The sequence below is a fragment of the Peromyscus eremicus genome, chromosome 4, assembly GCF_949786415.1.
Source record: "Peromyscus eremicus chromosome 4, PerEre_H2_v1, whole genome shotgun sequence".
NCBI classification, from domain to species: Eukaryota; Metazoa; Chordata; class Mammalia; order Rodentia; family Cricetidae; genus Peromyscus; species Peromyscus eremicus.
The window spans coordinates 2,631,507-2,656,066 of NC_081419.1; the positions used below are offsets into that span (position 1 = coordinate 2,631,507).

At 50.8% G+C, this 24,560-nt stretch overlaps 1 protein-coding gene across 7 annotated transcripts in view; it reads left to right on the forward strand.

The window, feature by feature from the left end:
* The window catches only part of Ak8 (adenylate kinase 8), a 121,628-nt gene that overhangs the window by 6,698 nt on the left and 90,370 nt on the right, over positions 1–24,560 (forward strand). For 6 of the 7 annotated variants that reach the window (XM_059259908.1, XM_059259909.1, XM_059259906.1 and 3 more), the window contains exons 3-5: positions 2,537–2,586; positions 5,265–5,378; positions 11,793–11,861. In XM_059259908.1, the coding sequence (XP_059115891.1) occupies positions 2,537–2,586; positions 5,265–5,378; positions 11,793–11,861 (233 nt within the window). Of the gene's footprint in view, positions 1–2,536; positions 2,587–5,264; positions 5,379–11,386; positions 11,570–11,792; positions 11,862–24,560 lie in introns of those variants that run through there. The other variant, XM_059259911.1, reaches the window with a different exon arrangement.

Here is a 24,560-nt window from a genome sequence, read left to right on the forward strand (position 1 = left end):
TCAGAGTAGTTTCCCTGATTCCTGTTCCTCCCTGCCTTTGGCCACCCTCCCTGCCTTTGGTCACCCTCCCTGCCTTTGGCCACCCTCCCTGCCTTTGGCCACCCTCCCTGCCTTTGGTCACCCTCCCTGCCTTTGGCCACCCTCCCTACCTTTGGCCACCCTCCCTGCCTTTGGCCACCCTCCCTACCTTTGGCCACCCTCCCTGCCTTTGGCCACCCTCCCTACCTTTGGCCACCCTCCCTGCCTTTGGCCACCCTCCCTGCTGTCCTCCAAACTCTAGACTGAACTCTGACTCCAATCTCACCTTCCCCTTCACTGGATCGAATGTCCACAATGTCCTCATCTCCATACTTGGGCTGCAAATGCTACCTGCTATGACATCTCTCACTCAGATGGAGGCCCGGAGAGGCCTTGCCCTGGCCTGGGACTCGGAATAGGAATGGATCCCTTGCGTCCTGTCCTGAGCCCTGAGTCCTCCTTGGCATCTCCGATGCTGGAAAATGCCCTCAGCATCTACAACAGCCTTGCCGTGTGCTGTGCCTGTGCCCCCGCCCATTGCAGCCCCATGAACCACAGAGCGTCAAGGACAAAGGCTGGGGCATCAGTGCCTAGAACAGCAGTGTTCTTCCCCCAGACCATTTTGCAGCCTTGCTTGGAGTATTCTTCCTGGTAGGGTAGCCCTGGCAGGGCTACCCAGCTGTGTTGGATTCTGTGACCCTCTATCCTTTTACTAGAACCGGTCTCGACTTGGCCACCCATGAGTCCTTAGCAGTTCCCCACAATGTTGCCCGGCAAAGGGGAGCCTTTTGTAGGTGGCAGCAATGGTGACTTTCAATGGTCACATCAAGGGCTGGCAGATAGTTGAGGTGGCCATTGCAGGTTCTGCTGGGTGGGTGACCCTGCAGTATTAACTTCTGTGGGAAGGTTCATGTGGATAAGAACCTTCCCTCAGAGAGCTGGCCATTTGCTGGGACAGCAGTGCCCCAGTTTTTAGGACTGGTAATGAAGCTTACTCCAGTGGAAGGGAAGCTGCAACAGGGAACTTGACCAGTCCCACAGTGGAACCAGGGTGTAGTCTCAAGCAGGAAGAGGCAGTAGGGCCCAGAGTATCCCCTGCTGGGTGGAGGCAAGGACATCCTTGACAGGGAATGACAGATGGTAAGTGGACGTATGTTAGCATCATCTGGGAAGAAAGGGGCTGCCCTAGGCCTCTCAGCTCAAAGGAGGGGATCATATGGGACCCCCAAGGGATTCTCCGAGGCCCAGGGCTATTAGGAAAAGCAGGACACATCCCAGCCTTTTGGAAGCAATGCCTCTGCAGGCCCAAGGACCTAAAGGATCCTGGCAGCTCAGGCCAGAAGCACTGTGGTACCCAGAGTGTATGGCTCACTTTGCTAGCCTGCCTGCTGTGTGGAGCCACATGGAGCCCTGTCATGTCCCCTATCCCATCCTCCCCTGAGTAGCCTGAGTTGGGGGAGGGGCATCATCTCACACTCTTCTCCACCCTCACCTCAGAAGTGAGAAGGTACTGGGAATTTGGGCAGAGATCTGTTTGAACCCAAACAGCCTAGCAGAGTGTCCATGTGCTGGCCTCTAAACCACTGGCCTAAAGGATACTCTCTGGTTCCATCTCCGTGTCTGTCCCCAGAGTGGACAGTCATTCATGCCTCACTTCTGCACGGAGAAGAGTCCTTCCAGCTCCACGTAAGGTAGGAGAGCCTCAAGAGAGTTGGGGTAGATGGTGTTCATGTGTCCTAAGGCTCAGGGGACTCACTCTGGACCAGTAAGAGGGAGGTGACATCATCAAGAGACTTCCTTGGAAGTCATCCGTGGGCTTATGTGTCCCTCTGACCTTGTTGTGCCCCTGTCCCACCCTTTCACTGTGACAGGCTTCTGTCTCCTCCCAGTTACCAGCAACTGCTCCATGGTGTCCCAGATGACACTCTCAGGCTTCTGCAGAACCAAGACTTCCAGAGCCAGGGCTCACAGCTACAAATAAGCTGCCAGGGTTTTCAGAAATTTGCATAGAAATGCCTGCATTCGAAAACAGACCTACCTGCCTTGGGTTTTATAAATCTGACCCATACGCTGCAGGCTTCTTTCCATTATTTTCTTCTATAAAATGATGGGGGGGGTACAATTTGCTAAATAAATATATATATATGCATCAAAGGTCGATTTACATAAAATACAACTTTATTTGAAAGAGTGTTCCCAAGACAAAGTCCCTGTTTAAAATGCTTTATGGCGTTTGAAAATCCCAATTGTTTTTGATATTCATTAGTTTGGCAAACAAGTTACTGTGTCCGTGTCCCCTCGGAGATAGAAAAATAAACCATCTCTGTGATCGCTTACCTCTCTAAACACAGAGAATGCGTTCTGGGGCGCGAGTGTCTCCCAGACTCAGGATTATGAATGGCCGTGTCACTGGCAGAAATGAAATCTGGGGAGAAAAGAAATAGACCCCGCGCAGCGCAGATGTGGGAGGCCACTTCGTCAAGCTCAGTGCTGACATCCAAATCTTTTTCTTCCACAGTGCCGAAGGTGGTGATCTTAGGTCCGCCTGCCTCAGGGAAAACCACCATTGTAAGTGCATTATATTAAATGTCATTCTAGAATGTGCCGTCCGTGCTCCAGTGGACAGGAGCCTGTTCATTGGTGAATCATCCACACATCTGCTCTTTTCCTCTCTTCCTGCCCATTTTTTCCTCATAAATGGCAATGTGTGTTCATAGTCAGTGTCTTAGTTAGGGTTTCTATTGCCGTGAAGAGACACCGTGACCACAGTAACTCTTATAAGGAAAACATTTAACTGGGGCTAGCTTACAGTTCAGAGGTCAGTCCATTATCTTTATGGCCAGAAGCATGGCGGCATGCAGGCAGATGTGGTGCTGGAGAGGGAGCTGAGAGTTCTATATCTGGATTGGCAGGCAGCAGGAAGAGCAAGTGAACCATTGGGCCTGGCTTGAGCTTCTGAAACCTCAAAGCCTACCCCAGTGACACACTTTCCCCAACAAGGCCATGCCTCAAATCATCACAGATGGGAATTCAGAAAATACAAAACCAGTCACAGAGCCCTTCAGAGATGAGTGCTGCCTGAACGCTTTGGTCAGTGTCCCCCCCCCCCCCCTTCCCTGGTCACTCCTCAGAGGCACCCTGGGCAGTCCCTCAGCTGTAGCTAGAGAATGCGATTCTAGAAGGACTTCTGGGTCAAACAGCCTGCATATGTTAGAGGCTTTGGTTATGGAGTCTCAGTGTGGACTGAGAATTAGCTGAAGGGGGAAGAGCAAGGATGCTCTGCCACAAATGCTCACATGTCAGTTCTGAGATTTTCCATACACTTAGCATTTTTCCACCCTTTCTCTTTGGTCTCTCCATGTTAAAGGAAAAGCAAGGTAAAGAGCAGATCAGACCGGGGACACTTCGGCCTCTCCCTGCCCTGTCTCTTTTCCACAGCAGACACTGGCTGGAGGCTGGTGCCTTCATCCTATCCAGGACTTTAATCTCTAGGTCCTTGGTTTCACTTTGATTTTCTTTAGAGATTGGGTCTTACCATGTAGCTTTGGCTGGCCTAGAACTTGTGCTATAGCCCAGGCTGTCCCCAAAGTCACAGTAATCCTCCTCCCTTGGTCTCTCGGTTGCTGTGATTACAGGTGTGGGCTGCCATGGCCAGCTGCAGGTCCAGGTTTGTTTTTTTTTTTTAATTTTTATTACATTTTATTTATTTTGCATGTGTGTATGTGCACACATGGGCATTTGTGGGGGGCATACATGGGCCATGGTGGATATATGGAGGGCAGAGGGCAACTTGTAGGAGTTGATTCTCTCTCTCTATCATGTGGGTTCTTGGGATGGAGCTCAAGTTGTCAAGACTGGCGTCAGGCACTCCAATACACCAAGCTAGTCCCTGGTAGTTGTTAAGTTCCGTAGACGTATTAGGATTGTGATAATCTGAGATGGGACCCTTTCTACCTTCTAAGCCCATGTCACAGTAGGGTTAGGCTGTCCCTTGCCAAACCAGCACTTCACCTCAAAAAGGAACTAAGATGGCTGATCTTGCACAACATACCCTGTGCATGCTGCACTGTGAGGCTCAGCATAGCTGTTGCCATTTGTCTGTCCATCTGTCTGTCTCTCTGTCCTTCTGTGCCTCCATATGTAGTTTTTCTGTTTTCTTTTCTTTTCTAGTCAGCCTCCCTGAATCCAGCCCCCGCCATGACGTTACTTTTAGAGACAGGGGTTTCCCCCACTTGCCAGTTCTTGGTATCACCAGGACTTTGAAAACTCCAGGGTCCTAGAGTCTCCTACAGATGGGTGTGGTCACCCCTGGGGCTGGGCCTGGACCACCAGTGATCTTGATGCTGGGATCCATGGTGACGCCTGCTGGGCTCTCTTACTGAGCTGTGTTCTCAGCAACAGTGCAGCTCTCCTTTAGGTAAATGGCTCCTCTCTGATCCCTAGGAGGGATTTGAGGGCAGAGCAGGTGTGGAACACAGAGACCTACCTCCACCTCTTCCTCGTGGTCCACAGAGCTCAGAGAGACCCGAGGTGGACGGCCACACAGAGCCAATGGTGGGTGAGGCAGACAGTGCTCATGAGGGAGAGGCTGGGAAGTACCTGCTGTGTCCACCCCCTGGGGCCTCCTCCCGCCACCCAGGAATGATTGTTTTCCATGGCCAGCCTTTTCTCCACTGCCCCACCTAAGGTCCAGGCTCCTCAGCCAGCTTTTTCTAACAGAATATAGAAGGATTTGGTAGACTTAATTCTGTTGTTTGTTTTGTTTTTATTTAGACAGGGTCCCTCTATTTGCTCAGTTTGGCCTCAAACTTAACAGTTCTCCTGCCTTAGCTTCCCAAATGCTGGCATTCCAGCCATGTACTACCATACCTAGCCTTGTGTGTGTGTGTGTGTGTGTGTGTGTGTGTGTGTGTGTGTGTGTGTGTGTAGACCAGAGGACATCTTTGAGTTGCACTCATTAACACCATCTGCCTCCTCTGAGACTGGCCTGGAACTTGCTTGTAGTCTAGACTGCCTGGCCAGCAAGCCCCAGTGGTTCTCCTGTCTCCACCTTCACAGCACTGGGGTCACAAGTGTGCCGTCGTGCTAGGATTTGTTCTGTGGGTCCCAGGGGTTGAACTCGGGTCTTTCTCCTTGCAAGGAAAACACTTTACTGACGGAGCCATTCCCCCCCCCCCCCGCCCCCAGAGGAGTTATACATAAGGTGCGTGTTGAGTTCACTTCCATTTCTTCTTTCCTCTCTTCAGGCAATGTGGCTCTGCAAACATCTGAACAGCAACCTTGTCACCAAGGAGAACTTACTAGAGAGAGAGTTCTCCCCCCTGGCTGAGGAAGCCAAGAAACACTTCCAGACTTACAAGGTAAGGTTGGCCTGGGCCAGGGCCAGGGCCAGAGCAGCTATGGGAAGGTCTCCACTTCCTACTTGCTCAGCTAGTTTCTATCTTCTTCTTCTTAAAAATAATATATATTTTAGACGATTTCTGTGTGTGTGTGTGTGTGTGTGTGTGTGTGTGTGTGTGTGTGTGTGCATGTATGCCATGTGCATGCAGATACCCTCAGAGGCCTACAGAGGGTGTCAGATCCCTGGAGCTGGAGTTAAAAGTGGTTGTGAGCCACCTGATGTGGGTGCTGGGAACCAAACTCAGGTCCTCTGGAAGAGAAGTACTCTTAACCCCTGAGCCGTCTCTCCAGCCCTCCTTTTTCTTTTGGATGGACTGAAAAGCAACATCTTGGGTAAAATAAGATGCAGGCAGATATGACAGAGGAAAAGGGGAATTTGGAGATCAGGCGCTTCCTTGTGGGAAAGTAGATGGAGCAAAGAGCAATGATCTGCCCTGTGTGCGACATAGTGGTCCAGTCCAGTGAAGAAGGGGAAGAGGCATCCTTATTCCCCAGAGGAGGGGACTGGTGGCCACACCTGGGCTGTGGGACCGAGCCGAGCTGTAATCTTAAGGACTGTCGTCAAGCATAGCAACCCCATTGCTAGGCTTTGGAAGTGTTTCTCGGACACCGTAGGGTTCCCCATGGCCCCGTGTCCACCCTTGGTACTTCCCACTCATGCGTTCTCCTGGTACATCCCACAGGATTGGGAATGCTGCTTCCCAGGCCCTACCAGCTTTGTGTTCACCAAATGTCTGCACCCCAGAACTGACAGCCTCTGAGTGCTGGGATTAACGGCATGCAACACCATGTCCCATGGGGGTCCCTGCAGGTGCCCTACAGGGAAGTGAACCACCAAAGAGATAAAGAATGAAAACCCGGTGCGGACTGACTTCGTCAACCTTAACCAGACTTCGGGGAGTCTAATACCAGGCAGTTCATTGTCAGTATATTTAAAACACAGCACAATTTGGGAAAAGGTTTCCAGGCAACAATCAGTCCAATTCCATGTGCACAACAAAGCTTAAGGTGTGACTACATAGAGACTCTTCTACCGAGTGCATGTGACCATGAGGGTGGGTTCCATGGCTGAAAGTCCTAGAATCTATTGTGGTCTCTGTCCCATAGCATAGAGGTCAGCAGGCCACAGAGTACATGTGACATCTCCCTAAGGATGGGCAAGGGTCTAGGGAGGGAAGCAATGGCATTAATCTATGGAGTCTATTTAATGATCAAAGGAATTTATTTGGGGGTGAATTCACAACCACAGGAGATTTATCGTAGGGTCTGGGAAAGCTGAGCTATGTCCCATGCTGAATGGCTTGGTCCAAGATCTCAGCATCCAAAACTTGTGGTCAAGGTAGCCAAGAGAGAGGTTGCCTACATCCCAGGTCTTAAGGGTCCCTGGTGGCCACCCCCCAGGGGCAGGTACCTCAAGGTCATAGGCAGGTGTAACAGCTACCCGCCACCTCACTAGGTAGTGGTGCTTCAGGGCATGGCTCAGACAGCCACCCACTACAAGAAAGAGTCTGGGAGAATCATTCTGGGGAGTTAGGGTGAGGTCTGCCTGCACAGACAGCAAAAAGGTCACCAGGTCATTAACAACCTCCACCAACCTCCACTCTCAGCTTTCTGGATGGAATGTGGGTATTTGATTTTATCTCCTCCATTGAGGAGACAGCCCTGCGTGATTAACATTCCCGGTTCTCTTGGTGCTTCTCTGTGAGTACAAGGACCTCTGTGCCCCCGACAATGCCTAGCTGACCAAGTGTCTTTTAAAGTGCAAGATTGTTTTTGTGTGTTTGGTGAGAGAGAGAGAGAGAGAGAGAGAGAGAGAGAGAGAGAGAGAGAGAGAGAGAGAGAGAGGAGAGAGAGAGAACATTATGGTGCACAGTGTGTGTGTGTGTGTGTGTGTGTGTGTGTGTGTGTGTGTGTGTACATGACAGTGCACATTAGTGTGTGGAGACCAGAGGCTGATGTTGAGTGTCTTCCTCGATCACTGTCCGACATGGTCTTTTTTCAGTCAGGTCTCTCACTGGACCTGGAACCCACCTCGGCTGGCTGGCTAGTGACCCAGATCGCTGCCTGTTTTACCCCCTTGTCTTGTGTTTCAGCACACCGTTTCTCTTTAATCAAACAGTAGTGCAAAGAATACTTTTCAAAATTCCCTTTGGGCCAGGGAGTGGGGATGTGTCTTTTGGCATTCTTCTCTGAGGTCCAGGCTCCTTCCTCCTCCTGTGGAACTCTCACATCTGCTGATACTCAGTGTCTGGGCCACTTTCCGGGTCCCCTCAGCCCCACATCTCAGAGCCTACAGCCACAGCCACAGCCATTCATTTGCCCAGTGCTCTGTCAAAAACAGCCAAGGCCCGTTGGCCCTTCTAGTGCTTGGGTGCCAGAGCATGGGCGCCATGTACATCAGCCAGCCTGGCCAGCCAGTGTGCTCCCTCACGAGACAGAATCTCAAGCATATCTGACCTTCAAGCCAAACTTGTGAACTTTAGTCATCCACCGTGCCAAAGGATCCCTTTTTGTCAAAACCAAAGATTAAAGTAGACCGTAGCCGATAAAGACATGTTCAGTGTGGTCATGTGACCCAACCACCTGCTGAGCCTCAGGCCCGGGCTGGGAGGTGTGCCCAGACTACAGAGTTAAGGTTCATTCGAAGCTTTCCTAAGAGCAGGGCTGTGATGCTGCCAGACATGGAAGACCCTGGAATCACAGTGTCAGACACCCCAAGGGGCAGCACTGTCCCCCAAGACACTGAGGGTTCGCACAGCTTTTTGTTTATTCTGAACTATGTATTATGAAGTATGACACAAAGATATGCAGGGATTTGAGACCCTTACAGGCCAGGTTCTGGTTTCAGCTGCTCCTGTCAGGCCCCAGAGCTCTAGGATTGAACCCTCTGCAGAAAGTATGCAAACTGCCTCCCCCAGGGGTTCCCAGCTCCAGCTGGCCCCAGCAGCACAGTCCCTTTGCACCCCAGGTACCTTGTAAACCACCTGTAGCCTGGCCTTGCCTTGGTGGTCTAGAGCCAGTCCTCAGGGTGGGATCAAGCCACAACATCTAAAGAGAACATCTTGGGGATACTGAGATGAGAGTCCAGCCCCACCCTGCATGACTCCCCTCTGTCACTGCAGTTAATTACATCATCATTGCTGTGTCTGGGTGTCCTCTGAACCACGCTGCACTGGAGCAGAGCTGCCTGTGTTTGTGGAGTGAATAAGTGACCTGAACTTGGAAAGCTGGCCTCAGGGAGGCCTTCTTAAAGCTGGGTTATTCCTAGTTCAGGTCTCCACAGTGTTTACATGTATCTCCCCCTGTATCCCAGGCTGACTGCGTAGCTGAGGATGTTCTTCAATTCCTGATGCTCTGGCCTACACTTCCCAAGTGCTAGACTACAGGCATGTGCCACCGTGCCCAGTTTTGTGTCTACAGATTTAAAATCTGGTTGCTGGCTTCTGTGCTAGCCTGGTAGCCCTCCCACATCCCAGGGCCAACACCGCCCATTCCTCCTCCAGTATCACTGGCTGCCTTGTGGCGGAGTCTGCCTCTCATTCCCTTCTTCCTCTTGTCCCCTGTCCCCAACCTCTGCCTCTTCTTCCAGAGTCTTGGGGGCAGTTCCTGCCATCCCTTAATTTCCTGCTAACTTGCAGCAGCTGAGCTTTGCATGGGAAGCTGGAAACTGTTCTTAAAAATGAAAAAAAAAAAAACTTTTTACTTTTAAATTATACTTCGTGTGTGTGTGTGCACACACTCGTGTGTGCTCATGCAGGCTCCAAGGCACTTGTGGAGGTCAGAGGACAGTTTGAAAGAGTAGATTCTCTTTTCACCAAATAGGTCCCAAGAATTGAACTCAGGTCATCAGGGTTGGTGGCAAGTGCCGTTCCCCACTCAGCTACCTCTCTGGACCTGGAAAAGGTTCTCGACCATTCTGACAGAGCTGCTGTCTGTGTGGAAGGCAGACCAGGGACTCTCAGCTTGTCCTTTTCTGCTGTACTGCTAGAGTCTGTTCTGTGCATCAAAGTGCCCACCTAGGTGACCCAGGGACATTAGGGTCCCCGAAAGTGGAACCTGGTGGTAAGTGACCCAAGCTCATGCCATTCCCATGTGAAATGAAGTCCAATCCTGGAAGTTAAGTGGTCCTGGGGGGGCAGAACCAGGAACAGCCCATACGCCTGGCACCTCCAAGCATCCAATCAGCATGTCCTTCAAGAGAGGAAGGCACATTGGGGTGGCGAGCCAGCCATCCCACCACCGGGCCCCAAAGCTGCAAAACCCAAACTGGCTGGAGTAGATGCAACCAATGCTGTCCCTAAGCAAACAAGGAATCAGAGTGGCCCCAGGCGAGTCCAGGCACTCACACCTGTGCCCAGGAGAAGCCACCTGGGCTCCATCTACTTATCTCTGCCTCTTCCCCCAAAGCCAGGCCTGGGGGCTGCAGGGTGGGATGCATTACCAGGTTCTGGAAGGAGGCGGCCTGACTCCTGCAAAGACAGTCTGGCAGGGCTTGGAGAAGCAGCCCAGAAGCCCTCGTGATGATGTGACACATCAAAGCTGCCATCCAGACAGCACAGTGGCAGGGAATGGCAGGGGGCACCGGGATGGGCCTTGCTCAAAGCCACCACCTAGCCCCTGCTGGGAAGGCTTCCTGAGGCATGCATCCCACCCGGGCCTGCCAACCTTTCAACCATGCGCTTTGACTGCTCCCATTCCGTGCATCTGGGCAGGTGCTTCCTGTGTCCCTGTACTTAACTGAATGCTGTAGGAGTAGATGGCATCAGGGAGAGGGGGTGAGCCCTGGGAACATGGCCCGGGAATGGAAGCCGCTCTGGCTGGGAGGGGACTGGAGAGAATGAGAAGAAAAGGTGCTACCTATCCACTCCTTCTATACTGCCAACCCTGGGAACTCCACTGGACACGTGGGAGGACGTGGGCACCAGCAAAAAGGCACAACTCTGAGGTCACTTTAGGCCAGAGGTTCTTCATGTGAGGCCTCAGTCTAGGAGCAATGCCATCACTTGGGAACATGTTGGAAATGCAGGTTCTCAAATTCAGAACTCCTGGGGGCGGGTTCCAGGAAAGCCACTGGCTGGGCTGAAGATGTGGCTCTGTTGGTAGAATACTTGTCTAGCAGGCATCAGGCCCTGGATTAGAGCCCCGATAATGCGAGCACATGGGAGGTAGAGGCAGTAGGCTCAGTTGTAAAAGGTCATCCTTGGCTACATAGGAGTTGGAGGAGAGCCTGGACTACATAAAACCTTGTCTGAAAAAAGCAAGGGCTGTGGGAGGGGGGCAGGGATGGCTAAGTAGGTAAAGTGTTGTACAGGCATGAGGACCTGAGTTTCATCCCCATGGCTTGTGTAAAAAAGCCAAGCATGTGTCGTGCATGCTTGTAATCCCAGCACTGAGGAGACAGAGACAGGAAGGGTCCTGAGGCTAGCCAGCCAGCCTAACCTAGGTGGAACGTTCCAGGCCAGTGAAAGAAGAAAAAAAGAGCAAGGTAGATGGCCCCTGAGGTGGAGATACCAGCTGTGGTTATGACTCCATGACTTCGATGTGTCACTGATTCATAAAAGCCAGGCTTCCAGAAATGTAGCCTTAGCACCATTCTGATGCTAGGGCTGGGGTCTGCTGGTCAACATTCACACTCAGCTGTGTGGGGGCGAGACCTAGGGCCGGGGTCTGCTGGTCAACATTCACACTCAGCTGTGTGGGGGCGAGACCGAGGCCCGGGGTCTGCTGGTCAACATTCACACTCAGCTGTGTCGGGGTGAGACCTAGGCCCGGGGTCTGCTGGTCAACATTCACACTCAGCTGTGTGGGGGCGAGACCTAGGGCCGCAGTCTGCTGGTCAACATTCACACTTAGCTGTGTGGGGGTAAAACCTTCTACATTTGCCCCTGTATTGTGGTGTGAACAATTTCATCAAAGCCAGCTTTGGTCACCAGTGTGAAGTCATTGAATGTGCTGTTGGAGAGAGGTGTGCACACACTCAAGCCTCAGCCAACTGGCTCCCCCTCCTACCTTGTGTGGGGTACGAAGACCAAAGGCCCAGTTCCTTTCCTTGAGGAATGTCACCACTTCTGGGAATGATAGACACATCCTTGAGCAGCTTGTGTAATGAAAACCTCATTATCTGCACTCATGGGGCATGGGTCAGTGTGAGGTATGCCCTCATGAGCCACAGATCCCCTGAGGGTTGGGGAAGCCTGATGCTTGGAGGTAGACATGGAGTTGGGTGGGAAAACATCAGAGAATGTGGGAGTGATGGCATGGGTATACCATTATGGGGAGAATGCTCAGGGGCCCAGTCAAGGGTGCTGCCCATGTCTGCCCCATTGAGCACCAGGCTGGGGTTTGGGACCTCACACCATATATCTTTCCTTCAGAGGATTCCCAATTCATTGCTTGTCGGCCTGGTCCAGGAGCGCCTGAGTGAGGATGACTGCCTTAGGAGGGTAAGACTGCATGGCACTGCATGGCACTGCATGGCTAGGGGTGGTTACCAGAATACGGGGGAAGGGGTGTGTCCATCTTTGAGTCTACGGAGAAGGTGAAGCTGGCAGCTAGAAGCTGAGCAAAGGCCAGTGTGTGGTCGTGGGCTTCAGAGCAGCTGTGGTAGTTGACAGTTCTGTTGGGGTGCCTATAGGAAGGCTAACCCACTCTGAGGGGTCCTAGGAGAGAAACCAGCAAGATGAAATTGCCAAAGTGTATGTGGGAGGGGCTACGCGAAGGAGCTAGTGACCGTGAAGTGTCCAAGGTCTTTGACTTTTGATCTTTTTAAATTTTTATTTATTTCTATTTTATGTCTGTGCACCACATGTGTGCAGAGCCCGTGGAGGCCAGAAGAGGACATAAGATCCCCTGCAACTAGAGTCACAGGCGGTCTGAGCTGTATGATGGGGTTCTGGGAACTGGACCCTGGTCCTGTAGAAGAGCAGCCAGGGCTTTTAACCACCAAGCCATCTCTCCAGCCCCAGATTGTATCATTTAAATCATTCCCTGCACAGTTTCAGAGAACCTGGTCCAGTGTTTGAGAACCAGTCACAAGTGGGTAAACAGGCCCAGAGTCACACCAAGAGAGGTCAGAGGAAGCCTGGGACAAAAGCGTGTGTTGGATAACAGCAACACAGACAGCTCCCTGCCCCACATGCTGGAGGAAGGGTTTTATGCTAAGGCACATAAAGGTGGGTCGCAGTGTGCCTGGCCTTTCCCAAAACCTATTCACATGCCCAACATGGGTTGAGAAGCAAGTCTGGCTCCAGGGGCCATGCAGCACCCTTGCTGTCTGTCTGAAGGACCCTGTTCTTAGGGCTTGCGATGCATCAGGGGGAGCTGATGGCAGAGTGGCAGTTATAACCAAGATGGCTGTACTCATGTCAAATTGATCCCATGTACACCACATTCTCCTTTCCTGCTGGTGCTCTAGTAACGCACCTGTTGTCCACAAGTCCCCAAGACTCTGTTCTGTTCTCATTTCTCTGCTTATCAGATGTGATCATTTATAGCGAACTTCACCAGGCTCTTTAATCCTTTCGGTCTCATCCTCCTCCTGCCTCTGAGACCACCCGGTGTGGTTTCTACTTGGGTTATTGCTTTTCTAAGTCCTAAAATTTCAGTTGGTTCTTCTTTCTGCCTTCTGTGTCTTTGTCAAGACATTGATCTTTCCATCATTTACTAGATTGGCTGCTGTGGGATGTTCTGTATGGCAAATGTGTTGCTAATTAGTCAATAAATAAAACACTGATTGGCCATTGGCTAGGCAGGAAGTGTAGGCGGGACAAGGAGGAGAATAAAGCTGGGAAGTGGAAGGCTGAGTCAGAGAGACACTGCCAGCCGCCACGATGACAAACAGCATGTGAAGATGCCGGTAAGCCATGAGCCATGTGGCAAGGTATAGATTAATGGAAATGGATTAATTTAAGCTGTAAGAACAGTTAGCAAGAAGCCTGCCACGGTCATACAGTTTGTAACCAATATAAGTCTCTGTGTTTACTTGGTCGGGTCTGAGAGGCTGTGGGACTGGCAGGTGAGAGAGATTTGTCCTGACTGTGGGCCAGGCAGGAAAACTCCAGCTACAATTGGCTTTTTTTTAAACCATCTGCTTTAGAGTTTTTGTTTTGTGAATGATTCCAACACCTGGGCCACACCATGGCAATGGTGTTTTTCTTCCTCCACACGAGTCAGGAGTGGCCTGGATCTCCCTGGGCTGAGTGGGGCTATATCCTGGATGCTGTTCATGTTATGAGACTCTGGGTCCTGTCCTGTGGTGAATGTTGACATTTTTGTCTTGGCAGGTGATTGATTCATTTGGGTTCTAGCATGTTCCAACCCGGTGGCTCTGGGTTTTGGTTTTGATGTAGACCTTGTTTTTAGCTGTTGTGAGGACTGCAGGGCCATGCCATCCATCCCTTGCTGCCTCTCTACCAGGGGGCCCTGGGTGAGATCAAAGCCTTCATTTCTCAGCACATTCCTTGGAATACTGTTGGGGAAGGCATGGTAGCAGGATGTGAGGTGATCAGTCACGTGGCATCCAAGGCAGGAAGCTGAGAGAGACGGATGCTGGTGCTTGGCTCACTCCTTTTTATTCAGTCTGAGACTCCAGCCCCTGGTCAGCGTGGGTCTTCTCACCCTATAGATGCTCAGTTAAGCCTCTATAGATGCCCTCCTGGACACCCAGTGATGTGATTCCATGGTGGCTCCAATTCCAGTAAGGCTGACAATACAGGTTAATCATTTCTCAAAAAAAAACAAACAAACAAACAAATAAAAAACCATAAGCAAAATAAACCTCATGTTAAAAAAAAAAAGTCTTAGAAGTTCCACCACAGCAAAAACTAACTCAGGGGGCTGCCTTCCTAAGCTCCCTCCCTGGTCACTTCCTGTTGTAATCCTCAGCCTTCCAGCCAGAAAGTTGTGATTTACTTCTGGGACTCAGCTTCATGTTTCCTACAACCGTCCCCATATCAGGGCCCTGTAGTAGGAAAACAGAGAAAGGGAGCGTTAGGGCGTTTATTACAGGCTCTTGGGCCCAATTTCTGAGTCATGCTAGCTGCAGCAGGAAGGCCTGTGGAGCTCTCCCCACATGCTCCCCCCACATGCTCCCCCACCCTGACCTTTCCTCCCGGCCCTCTCCTTCCCCTACTTGGTACCTGCCTTGAGGATTCAGGATGCGTAAATATGGGGGGATGACGACATGATGAGGATGTGTTTAGTCCATTCTGCCCAGACCCGGAACCTGTGTAACACACGTATACATATGTGCAGACATACTATTCTCTCTACCTCCATCCCCCTCTTCTTCCCTCCCTTAAAAATTGGGGGGGGGGGCAAGATCTAGAAGAACACCCAGGTTGTTTTTTTGTTGTTTTTTTTTTTTGTTTTTTCAGTGTGCAGGTGAATGAACAGCAGTTTTCACAGGCTTGCCCTGTGTGGTCCAGTCATGTGAATTATGAACAGGTCACACAGAAGCTGAAGTCTCAGGGTCAAAGAGGGGTCTGAACTGTTTTTGTGTTCTTCTTACCTCAAGTCACTCACAGCCAGCCAGCCAGTGGTCTCCTGCCCAGGCATGAGCAGGTGCCCAGATCTGGGGCTCTTCTGGCCAGCTGTGCTGTGGTGAGATCATTCGGGGCTTGCTGACTCCATGTCTGTGTGACGGCCACTTCGCGCTGATGTACTACCAAAGCAGCTAAATACAGGTGTCATGAAAGAGCAGGGTCACTTCCCAATAAAACTTTACCAAAACATCCAGGATTGGCCTGGTAGATATACTGGCCTGTGCTGCAGGAGTCTCCCTCCCTGGAGGGGCTTGGCTGTCGCGGTGGTGGAAAGGACATGCTGGTGGGGGTGTTCATGGACCTTCTCTCCAGCTCCCAGCCAGAACTGAAGGGGAACGCAGGAGATGTGACGGACGTAAGGAGAGAAGAGAGAGGAGAAGTGGGGAGCTCGTCCTGCTGTCATGTAACTGGGGATAAACTGGCTGGCATGGAAACCCAGGCATCTGGAACCAGCTGGGCAGCTCTGAGAGTCACCGTCCCTCTGGAGCCTCATAATAGACAAAACAGTACTGATTGGTGCAAGTGTTTTTTCTCATGTCACTGCATCCCGGCTGCAGGCAGTAAACGTGGAAGCTCAGCCGGCAATGCAAAGCCACAAATGCTTCAGGCTGAGTTACAGAGTGGTTTTGTGTGTCCTGGGAGCAAGCCAGATTCACAAGAACTCAGCTGCCCTTCTGTTTCTATCTGAACACATTAGGAATGCGACACACAGGGCTGCAGAGATGGCTGAGCCATTAAGAGCACTTGCAGCTCTTGCAGAGGAGCAGAGTTCGGTTCCCAGCACCCACATCAGGTGGCTCACAACTGTCCATAACTTCAGCTCCAGGGGATCTAATCTCTTCTTCTGGCCTCTATGGGTAGCTGCTTATATACATGCAGACATACACATGTACACATAAATAAATAAATCTTTAAAAATGAAACATGAAATAGACAGTGACCCAGCTGGTCAGGCTGCCTGGTCTCTACCAGACATTATGGGGTGTTGGTTTCGGAGAAACTGAGGCTCTTGGGTGATTTCAGTTGTATCTCAAGCTTTCCCTCCAGAATACATAAGAGTCATATAGCTCACCCTGGCTTTGCACCTCTGGTCCTTGTGCCCGTGTGTCCTGAGTGCTGGGGTTACAGTCATGGACCATCACATCTGGTTTATGCAGTGCCAGGAATGGAGCCCAGGGCTTTGCATATGGTAGGCAGTCACTCTTCCAAGTGAGCTGAATCCTGAGCCCCAACAAAGGCTGATGTCCAGCAGCCCTTCTTGAACCTGTTTACAAGCTTCATCCATGCAGCCTATTTTCACAGTATACCTGCAGTGTAGACCAAGTTCAAGGTCAAGCTTCTAGGGTCCTTGCCAAGAGTTCTCACTGTCAACAGAATGATGACATTTACTATTACTGATATGTTTATATCATAATTGCTGCTTTGATTCTGTCTTATTATATGTGATGATACTGTTGACCACACAGACATTTATAATACTTATTGCCATGGTGACCGATGATGGGAACAGCTTTATCTGCTACATCTCATTGCAGGCCCATCTCTACTGTTTGGAAAGCCTGTGACTGCTAAGCTGTTGGTGGCCCCTCTGATTGGGTGTGTGGCACCTGTGGTCGGGCCCAGTGTACCTTCAGTACCTCAGCCAGTTGTGATTTTTTGTTTTGTTGTTGTTGTTTTTCGAGACAGGGTTTTTCTTTGTAGCCCTGGCTGTCCCGGAACTCAATCAGTAGTCCAGGCTGGCCTCGAACTCAGAGATCCGCCTGCCTCTGCCTCCTAACTGCTGACTACCAGGATTGAAGGCGTGCGCCACCACTGCCTGGCTTGTTTTTTTTTCTTGCATGTGTGTGTGGAGGCCTGAGTCTGGCATCAGTGTCTTCCATGGTGGTTCTCCACTTTCCTTTACTGAGGAGGGAGCTCCTGTCATGATGGGGTGTCTCCTGGAGGCTTGGTCATTGTTTCCTCCTTCGTGCCTCCATTTCCCCACCTTGCACAACAACAGGGTTGTGCTTGAAGACAGGGGTGCCTCTCTGACCTGCATGTCTGTGATTGTGATTGTGTCCCAGCCGTTGTTACCTGCGGGGAGAAGAAGCACCTCCTTCAATTTGTTTTAAGATTTCTTTTAACCTTCAAGGGGCATCTGGAGCTGTTTTCATCTCCTCCCGACGGAGACAGATTTCCAGGGCAAGGCGAGGCTTCTAATTATGAGCTTTGGTTGTTCAAAAGCAAAACAAACCCTCACCCCAAACAAGCAGGCGCTCTCGCTTTTCGGGAGGAAAATGACACATATGCATATTCATTTATATGGTAATTATTATTATTTAGCTACACAGGGACTAGAACTGATCATTTAGAGCACAAAAATATTGCAGGAAATAGCGTTCAGGGAAACATAACCCATCAGAAGTCTGTAGTTAATGCCCTGGTTCTTTTCTTTCCTCTGCTTTTTTCTTCTTTTGCGATCTCTTTGAAGAATTTTATTTGAAGTGACCATCAAATGCATTAGAGAAAGAGAAATTAGCAGTTCGTTTCAGAACTAGGAAAAGGTGGCAGCTCAACCTGCTAGAGAGATAGGAGGTGCTCCTTAGGGACAGTCGTGTCCCTGAGGTCAGAGTGTGCCCACATCACTTCTCTTGGATAAAGGAGAGCTAAGAAGGTAGGCGTGGGCACTGGGGATGTGCATAAAAAGGGTCAGAACCGGAGACTCCATGGCACCCTGGCCGGTGTGCGTGTGCTCTGTGTGACATGGCTGGCTGGCACTCCTTTTCTTGGTCCAGTTTTCTGCAAGTGCCTAGGGTTCTTCCCATGGCTTCCTTCACGTTGCTCCCCGCCTGCTAGCGCGCGGGAGGCCCTGGTTCAGTTCCTAGCACTGCATTAAACAACTTGGTGTGGCAGAAAGAAAAACAAACATGAGATGAATGCAGTTTTTTGGCCACAGTACATCCATCCATTCACATAGTTCAGGACTCAGAAACCACCAGCGGTCCTTCGCTTGGCCACTCCCAGCTGCCTGGGGTGGCTCCTCCCCTCAAGACAATGTGGAGAGATTTGCCTGGAAGCTCACCCTTCAGAAGATGCTGTTATACACAGAGGAAACACCTGTTTCTTTAAAATAAGTATGAATCTGGGTGTGGCACCTATCTGTAACCCCAGCACTGATGGGTCAGAGTCAGGCGGATCCCTGATTGCTTACTGGCCAGCAAGTACAGCCGGATCAGTGAGCCTCTACATGCATATTCTCTCTCTCTCATAAAACTTTTCTGGGCAATGTCCTTAGAGCCTACCTCCCCCCCCCCTCACCCGCCCTGGGCTGCATGCACTCAGCTTCATCCCTCCATCACCCACCTTCCCTGGATGGCCTCTTAGCCCTCCTCTGGACTGGCCCTACCCCACTCAGGACCTTCACACTCTGTGGCACATAGACCCCGAGGTTCCTGCCTTTGGTTTTCTACTTCCTGGTGCCTACATCTTGTGTGGTCCCCTCCTCTGGAGCAGGTGAGGTCATGGCCTGGCATCACACCACACAGTAATGTATCCCAGCAGACTGGAGAGGGAGGTTCTCCTTGTTGGCACCATACAAAGAGCAAGCAGGTTGGAGGAGCCCTCATGGTGGCCTCTGGGCACAGCAGGCCATAGCCAGCCTCCACCAGCAGGAACAAATGGATGCTGTTCCAATCTGAGTGAGCCAAGAAGGGAGTTCTTCCTCACTCAAGCCTCCAGAGGAGAACACACTTCATTGTGTGCAGGCCTCTGTGTTTGCAAGGGTGACACAGTGCCTTCCTTGTGATGTGTATCGTAAACAGGTGCAAGTCTTTCCTAGCTGAGGGGAGGTGGGACATCTTTGCATGAATCAGCTCCTCTCTTCCACGTTCTTCAGCCTTGATCGTCCGCCTGGATCTGGTTTGGGTGACAGGACCCTGTGAACAGGGTCTGCACAAATGTGTGATGCCACATTGACAGCAGCTGACCTAAAGCTCTGTTGGCGGCACCCCCTTAGTTCTGGCCCACTGGCCCTCAGAGCACAGCCACGTCCTCAGTTCCCCTCCCCTAATTATTTGTGTATCTGTATGTGTGTGCATGTGTGGTGTCTTCCCCAGTCACTCCACATTATATAATTACATAATAATAATAATTTAGGCATGTATGTGCACGTGCAGGTGCCAGTGGACTTCAGAAGAGGACTTCAGATTCCCTGGAGCTGGAGGTGTAGGCAGCTGTGAGCCACCTGATGTGGGAGTCCCCTGGAAGAGCAGCAGGTGCTCTTAGCCTCTGAGCCGTCTCTCCAGCCTTTCCACCTCTGAGACAGGGTCTTCTGCTTTTACCCAGGGTTTGCCTGTCTGCCTTCCTGGCACTGGCATTACCACTGTGTGCCAGCACACTTGGCTTTCTTATGTGGGTTGTGGGGATCCAGGTCCTCGTGCTTGTACAGCGAGTCCTCTACCGACAGAGCCCCGGTTTCCCTTCTTTTGCCAAAGGTTTTAGGTAGACAGCTTCTGAAAACGACTCTATAAATTATATGTATATGTGTATATGTATACACATATACATACATACATACACACACACATAGATGAAAGTCAGTGCGATGGTACACCTATACTCCCGGCACTTGAGAAGCTGAGGCAGAAGGATTGCTGAGAGTTAGAGGCCAGCCTGGGCTACAGTGTGAGATCCTTTCTCAAGCAAACAAAGAGGATGCTAAGAAAATAAGGTGGAATTCATCCACGAGGCAGGGTGATGATCTGCTTTGTGGTTTAACATCAGACATCTTGATGGTTTGCAGTCGGAAAGTTTCTCCGGTTCTGCCTGGCCCGGCGGTCCCACAGCCACTTATAAAATAATTACTCAGAGGCTTATATTAATTACCAATTGCATGACATATGGCAGGCTTCTTGCTAGCTGGCTCTTATAACTTAAATTAACCCATTTCTATTCACCTATGTTTTGCCACGTGTTCTGTGGCTTACCGGTCTGCTGGCATGTTGTTCCCTGGACGGCAGGCTGGCATCTCTCCTGCTTCTCCTTTCTTTTCCTGTCTCTCTCCTTGGATTTCCCACCTGCCTCTAAGCTGCCTTACCATAGGCCAGTGCAGCTTTATTTATCAACCAATCAGAGCAACACATATTCACAACATACAGAAAGACATCCCACAGCAATGGTTGAACCTTATTTCTGCTCATTGAAGGAATAAAGAAAAACATTGGAAAATTTCACTGCAAAAGGCACCACATCAACATGAAAGATGGGCTCTGAAGAAATTGGACCCCAGGCCTCAAGGTGTGCTGCCACTTGGGGGTGTAGCAGTTGAACTTGACCGGGGTGTGGGGGACCAAGGTTGAATGAGAGACTTGAAAACTTCAAAGACTTGGGTCTTCAGATAGGAGTCACCAGAGAGTCCTCCACAATCCATCTAAACCACCCAGGGCAGCAGCCACACCATCTCCCTGAAGGAACTGGAAGACAAACGTGTCCGCAGTGCTGGCACCTCCATGTAAACTCTCTACCCTGACCACACCGCTCTGTTGGATCTTAACCACCATCCCCCCTCTGCGGATCAGCAGCAAATTGGAGAGGGTTTTATTGCCGTGGTGATGCAGAACTTGGGAGCGATCCAAATGTCGTTCATTCCTTCCTTCCATCAGTATTTATGGAGCACAGCTCTGCTGGGTACCATGTGAGAAGCATGGGGCACTCAGTCAACAGTGCACCGGACATTGGTTTCCTCTCCTTGCATTACAAACTCAGGGGCTTAAAATAACCTATTTAGCATGCTGTGAGTCGGGATCTGATCTCAGCTACCAGGATTCTCTTCTCTGGGTCTGCAATCAAGAAGTGGGCTGGAAGCCAGTGGACACACAGCTGGGCCCACCCCTGCTGGTTGGCGCCACCTCCCAGGTAGCTGGGCTGGGGCATGCAGACAGGAAGTGGCTGGAGAGTCTCCCAGGTGTGGGTGCTGCAGTGCATGGCCCCAAACAATGACCGCCTCGTTCTCTGAGAAGATCCAGCCCAGTGCTCAATGCCATGCGCTGCCCTTGTGTCCACTCAAACAGGTTAAGATACTCCACTGCCGGAGGAGCTCAGTGAAAACCATCGGAGTGTGACTTGGGGGTTGAAGACTAATGCTTGTTCCTCTGTCCTTTCTGCTGGAGAACAGTGTCAGCTGGGCGAGCATGGTGGCACACAGATGCAATCTCAGCACTTGGGGAGGTGGGGGAGAACGGAAAAGGAATGGTGGGTAAGAGGGAGCAAGGAGGGAGTGGGAGAAAGAAGAAAGGAAGGGGTTCTGGAGAGATGGCTCAGAGGTTAAGAGCACTGGCTGCTTTTCCTGAGGTCTTGAGTTCAATTCCCAGCACCCACATGGTGGCTCACAACCATCTACAATGAGATCTGGTGCCCTCTTCTGGCCTGCAGGGATATGTGCAGACAGAACCCTGTATACATAATAAATAAATCTTTAAAAAAAAAAAAAAAAGGAAGAAGGAGGAGGAGGAGGAAGAGGAGGAAGGAAGGGGAAAAAGGAAAGAGAGTCTTGCATACTTTGGGGGCGGGGCTCGAAGTATACCAGGACCCTTAAGGAGCCTTGTCAGGACCGTGATCTAATGAGGAGCTGGGGGAGTGAGTGCACAGTCTTTCCCATAGGGGCCCAGGAGGGAAAACCAGCCGTACCCGGCCTCTCCTCCCCACAAGCCATTTCTGTGCGGAGTTCTGCAGACCCAAGTAAGATTCCTTTCTGCAGGCAGACAGAGATTAGTCTACCTAGTTGAGAATGGTAATGTGAACCTGTATCCTCAGCACTGAAGCAAGAGGATCAGGTATATATCAAGTTCACGGCCAGTCTGGGCCACACACACAAAGAACAGTTCACTTTTCTCAAAATTATGAGGGCTGTGATAAAACTAGTGAAGTCCGGCCCATCTCCTGGCTGCCTGGTCTTGTGGTGGCATCTTTTATTTTACTGTTACATTTTCTTTATTTAGTGTGTGTATGTCCATGTGTGTGCAGAGGTCAGGGGGCAACTTGAGGGGTCAGTTTTCTCCTACCACATGGGTCCTGGGAACTGAACTCAGGTTGTCAGGTTCGGTGGCACACAACTTTACCTCTGTGCCGTCTCACTGGCCCTCCTTTTCTCTTATGTGTTGGGGACTACCTCACATTTCATTAGAGAAAAAGGAGGGCAGTGTGGGGTTTCTGATGCCCCTTACACTTGCTTTGGCAACTCAGACTTTGGGCCGAGGGAATGCGATTGGAATCCAAGCTCCCAGTCTCTGTTGGCCTCCTGGAGCCCTCGGACGAACCAGCCACCACCTCCCAGATGCCTCCAGTGGAGCCTTCTCTAGTGATCTTTAGTTGGAGCCAGGAGGAGATGGGGCAGTTCTGGGGGAACCCCCAGGGAGCACCCACACTCTGGCTTCCCTTTGAGGAGCCAGGGAGGAAAGAGAAGCACATCACAGAGGCGGCGGCCCAGAGGGCAGCCAAGCTTCCCACAGGCCTTGCTAATTGTGCTTTGATAAGTCAGGAGAGCAGAAAGGGCCAGTGTTGTGCACAATGCAGGCCGAGCCTGGCTGCATCAGGCCATGCTCCGCTGCGCCGCGCCAACTTCCCTGGGCTGCCTGGCTTCTCTGCTTCCCTTTCTTGCAGCTGTGACATCTGCTCGGTGCCTGTCCCTCCTATGATACCATGCCCCTTGCAGCTGTGCAGACCCCCAGCTCTGTGCGGAGTGCCCTGAGCATACGGCCTTTTTGATGTGTGATAAAACAGAGCCGAGCCACGGGGGTACGGTGAGCTAAGGCATCGGAATATCAATTAACCTGCTCGGAACAAAGCTGGGGCTCCGGTGTGGAACAGACAACTCACTGAAGTGTCAAGAAGATGGATAATGTATTCTAATTAGGGGTTGCCTGATACCTCTGCACCAGACCACTCCTGGATGCCGGACCCACAAACCTAGCAGAGCACAGTGGTGGCGAATGTCTCAATGTCCCTGTCATGGCTGTCATCCATTGGTGTTTCCGGACTGATTACTTCTTGCTTTGCCAAAAGTGTTCTCAGCTCTGGTCGCCATTTCCCCTGGAAAGGGCGGTCCATTTTACAGCTGTGCAGCAAGCCTCTATGAACATGTGTGCTTTGGGGAAGAGGGCTTTCTGGGCCCCAAGCCAGGGGACGCTCACACTGAAGCCTCTATCCAGCCACTGTCCCTCCAAGGGCAACTGATATGGACCCACATGGACAGCACAGGGATGGAGGTGTCCACGCTGCATGCCCTGTGGGACAAGGGGCTGCCACTGCTATACCTTAGAAGCCTCCTTCCTTAGTGTCATCCTCCAAGTTGTAACAGACCTCAAGACCCCCTTTCTCTTCCCAAAGTCTCCAACCCACACAGGTCATCATCAGCCCAGGAGCCAGGGTGTCCCTTGTTTTACTGTCTTTTCCTGGTCATTGGGAACCTGGCTTTTGCTTGTGTGAAGTGGATGAGCATTGTTTCCATGAAGAACTGGAAGACCTTTGGACCATGAGCTGAAATCTGCTGTGGACTCACGCTCAGGGAGGCAATATTAAAATCAGGTTTTTCCAGGAAGGTCTGCCACTTCCATCTCCTAGAAGTGACTCAACCTGCAGCTCCAGAACTTGGAAGGCTGAGGCAGGAGGATTGCTGCAGCAGGCATGAGGCCAGCCTAGTCTACGTACCACGGCCCTGTCTTTAAAACAAAGAAAAGGGGGCTCAAAACTGAATATCCAGCCGGGCAGTGGTGGCGCTCGACTTTAATCCCAGCACTTGGGAGGCAGAGGCAGGCAGATTTCTGTGAGTTTGAGGCCAGCCTGGTCTACAGAGTGAGTTCCAAGACAGCCAGGGATACACAGAGAGTTTTCAATCTAAAGGTAAAGATGTGTGTGTGTGTGTGTGTGTGTGTGTGTGTGTGTGTGTGTGTGTGTGTGTGTGCATGTATATGGGTGTGTGTGTGTGTGTGTGTGTGAGTGTGTGTATGTGTGTGCTAACTCTAGGCTCTCTGGGCTTGAAAAGACTCTAGCAACTGTTAAACACAAAGATTGCTGAGGGACATACAAAAAAAAGGAAGAGGAGTCATTGACTTCTGCCGTGGAACATCAACTGCTCATGAATTAATCTACACATTCGGTGCTGCTCCAAAATACTCAGAGCTTCTATCTCAAAACAACAAAAACGGTTTTGATGCTTACTTACCTGGAAGAATGCATTTTGAAAAAGAAGAGAGGAGAAAATGTGTTCTGTTTAATATAAAACAATAAATTATAAAATTGTGGTAACTTTAAAGGTTAAATAAAAATAGCTTAGTAGTCTACAGGCAGGAAGAGGTGACGGGCAAGTTCATGCCAGCCATTACAGCTTGAGAAGAGAAGCGTCAGATGGGGAGGGGCTGTTCCAAGGTTGGGACAGCTGGGAGCCTCGAGGCAGCAAGTTAGATCTTAGCTTCATGTGTTCACAAAAGAAAACATGGTTCTATTAAATATTAAGTGTAAACACATGAGAGAACACAGTTTAAATACGAGTGAGTATTTACCTCCGTTTGAGGTAGGAAAGGCCTTTTTATGCACCCACAAACACCAGACTCCAAAGCAGGAGTGCAG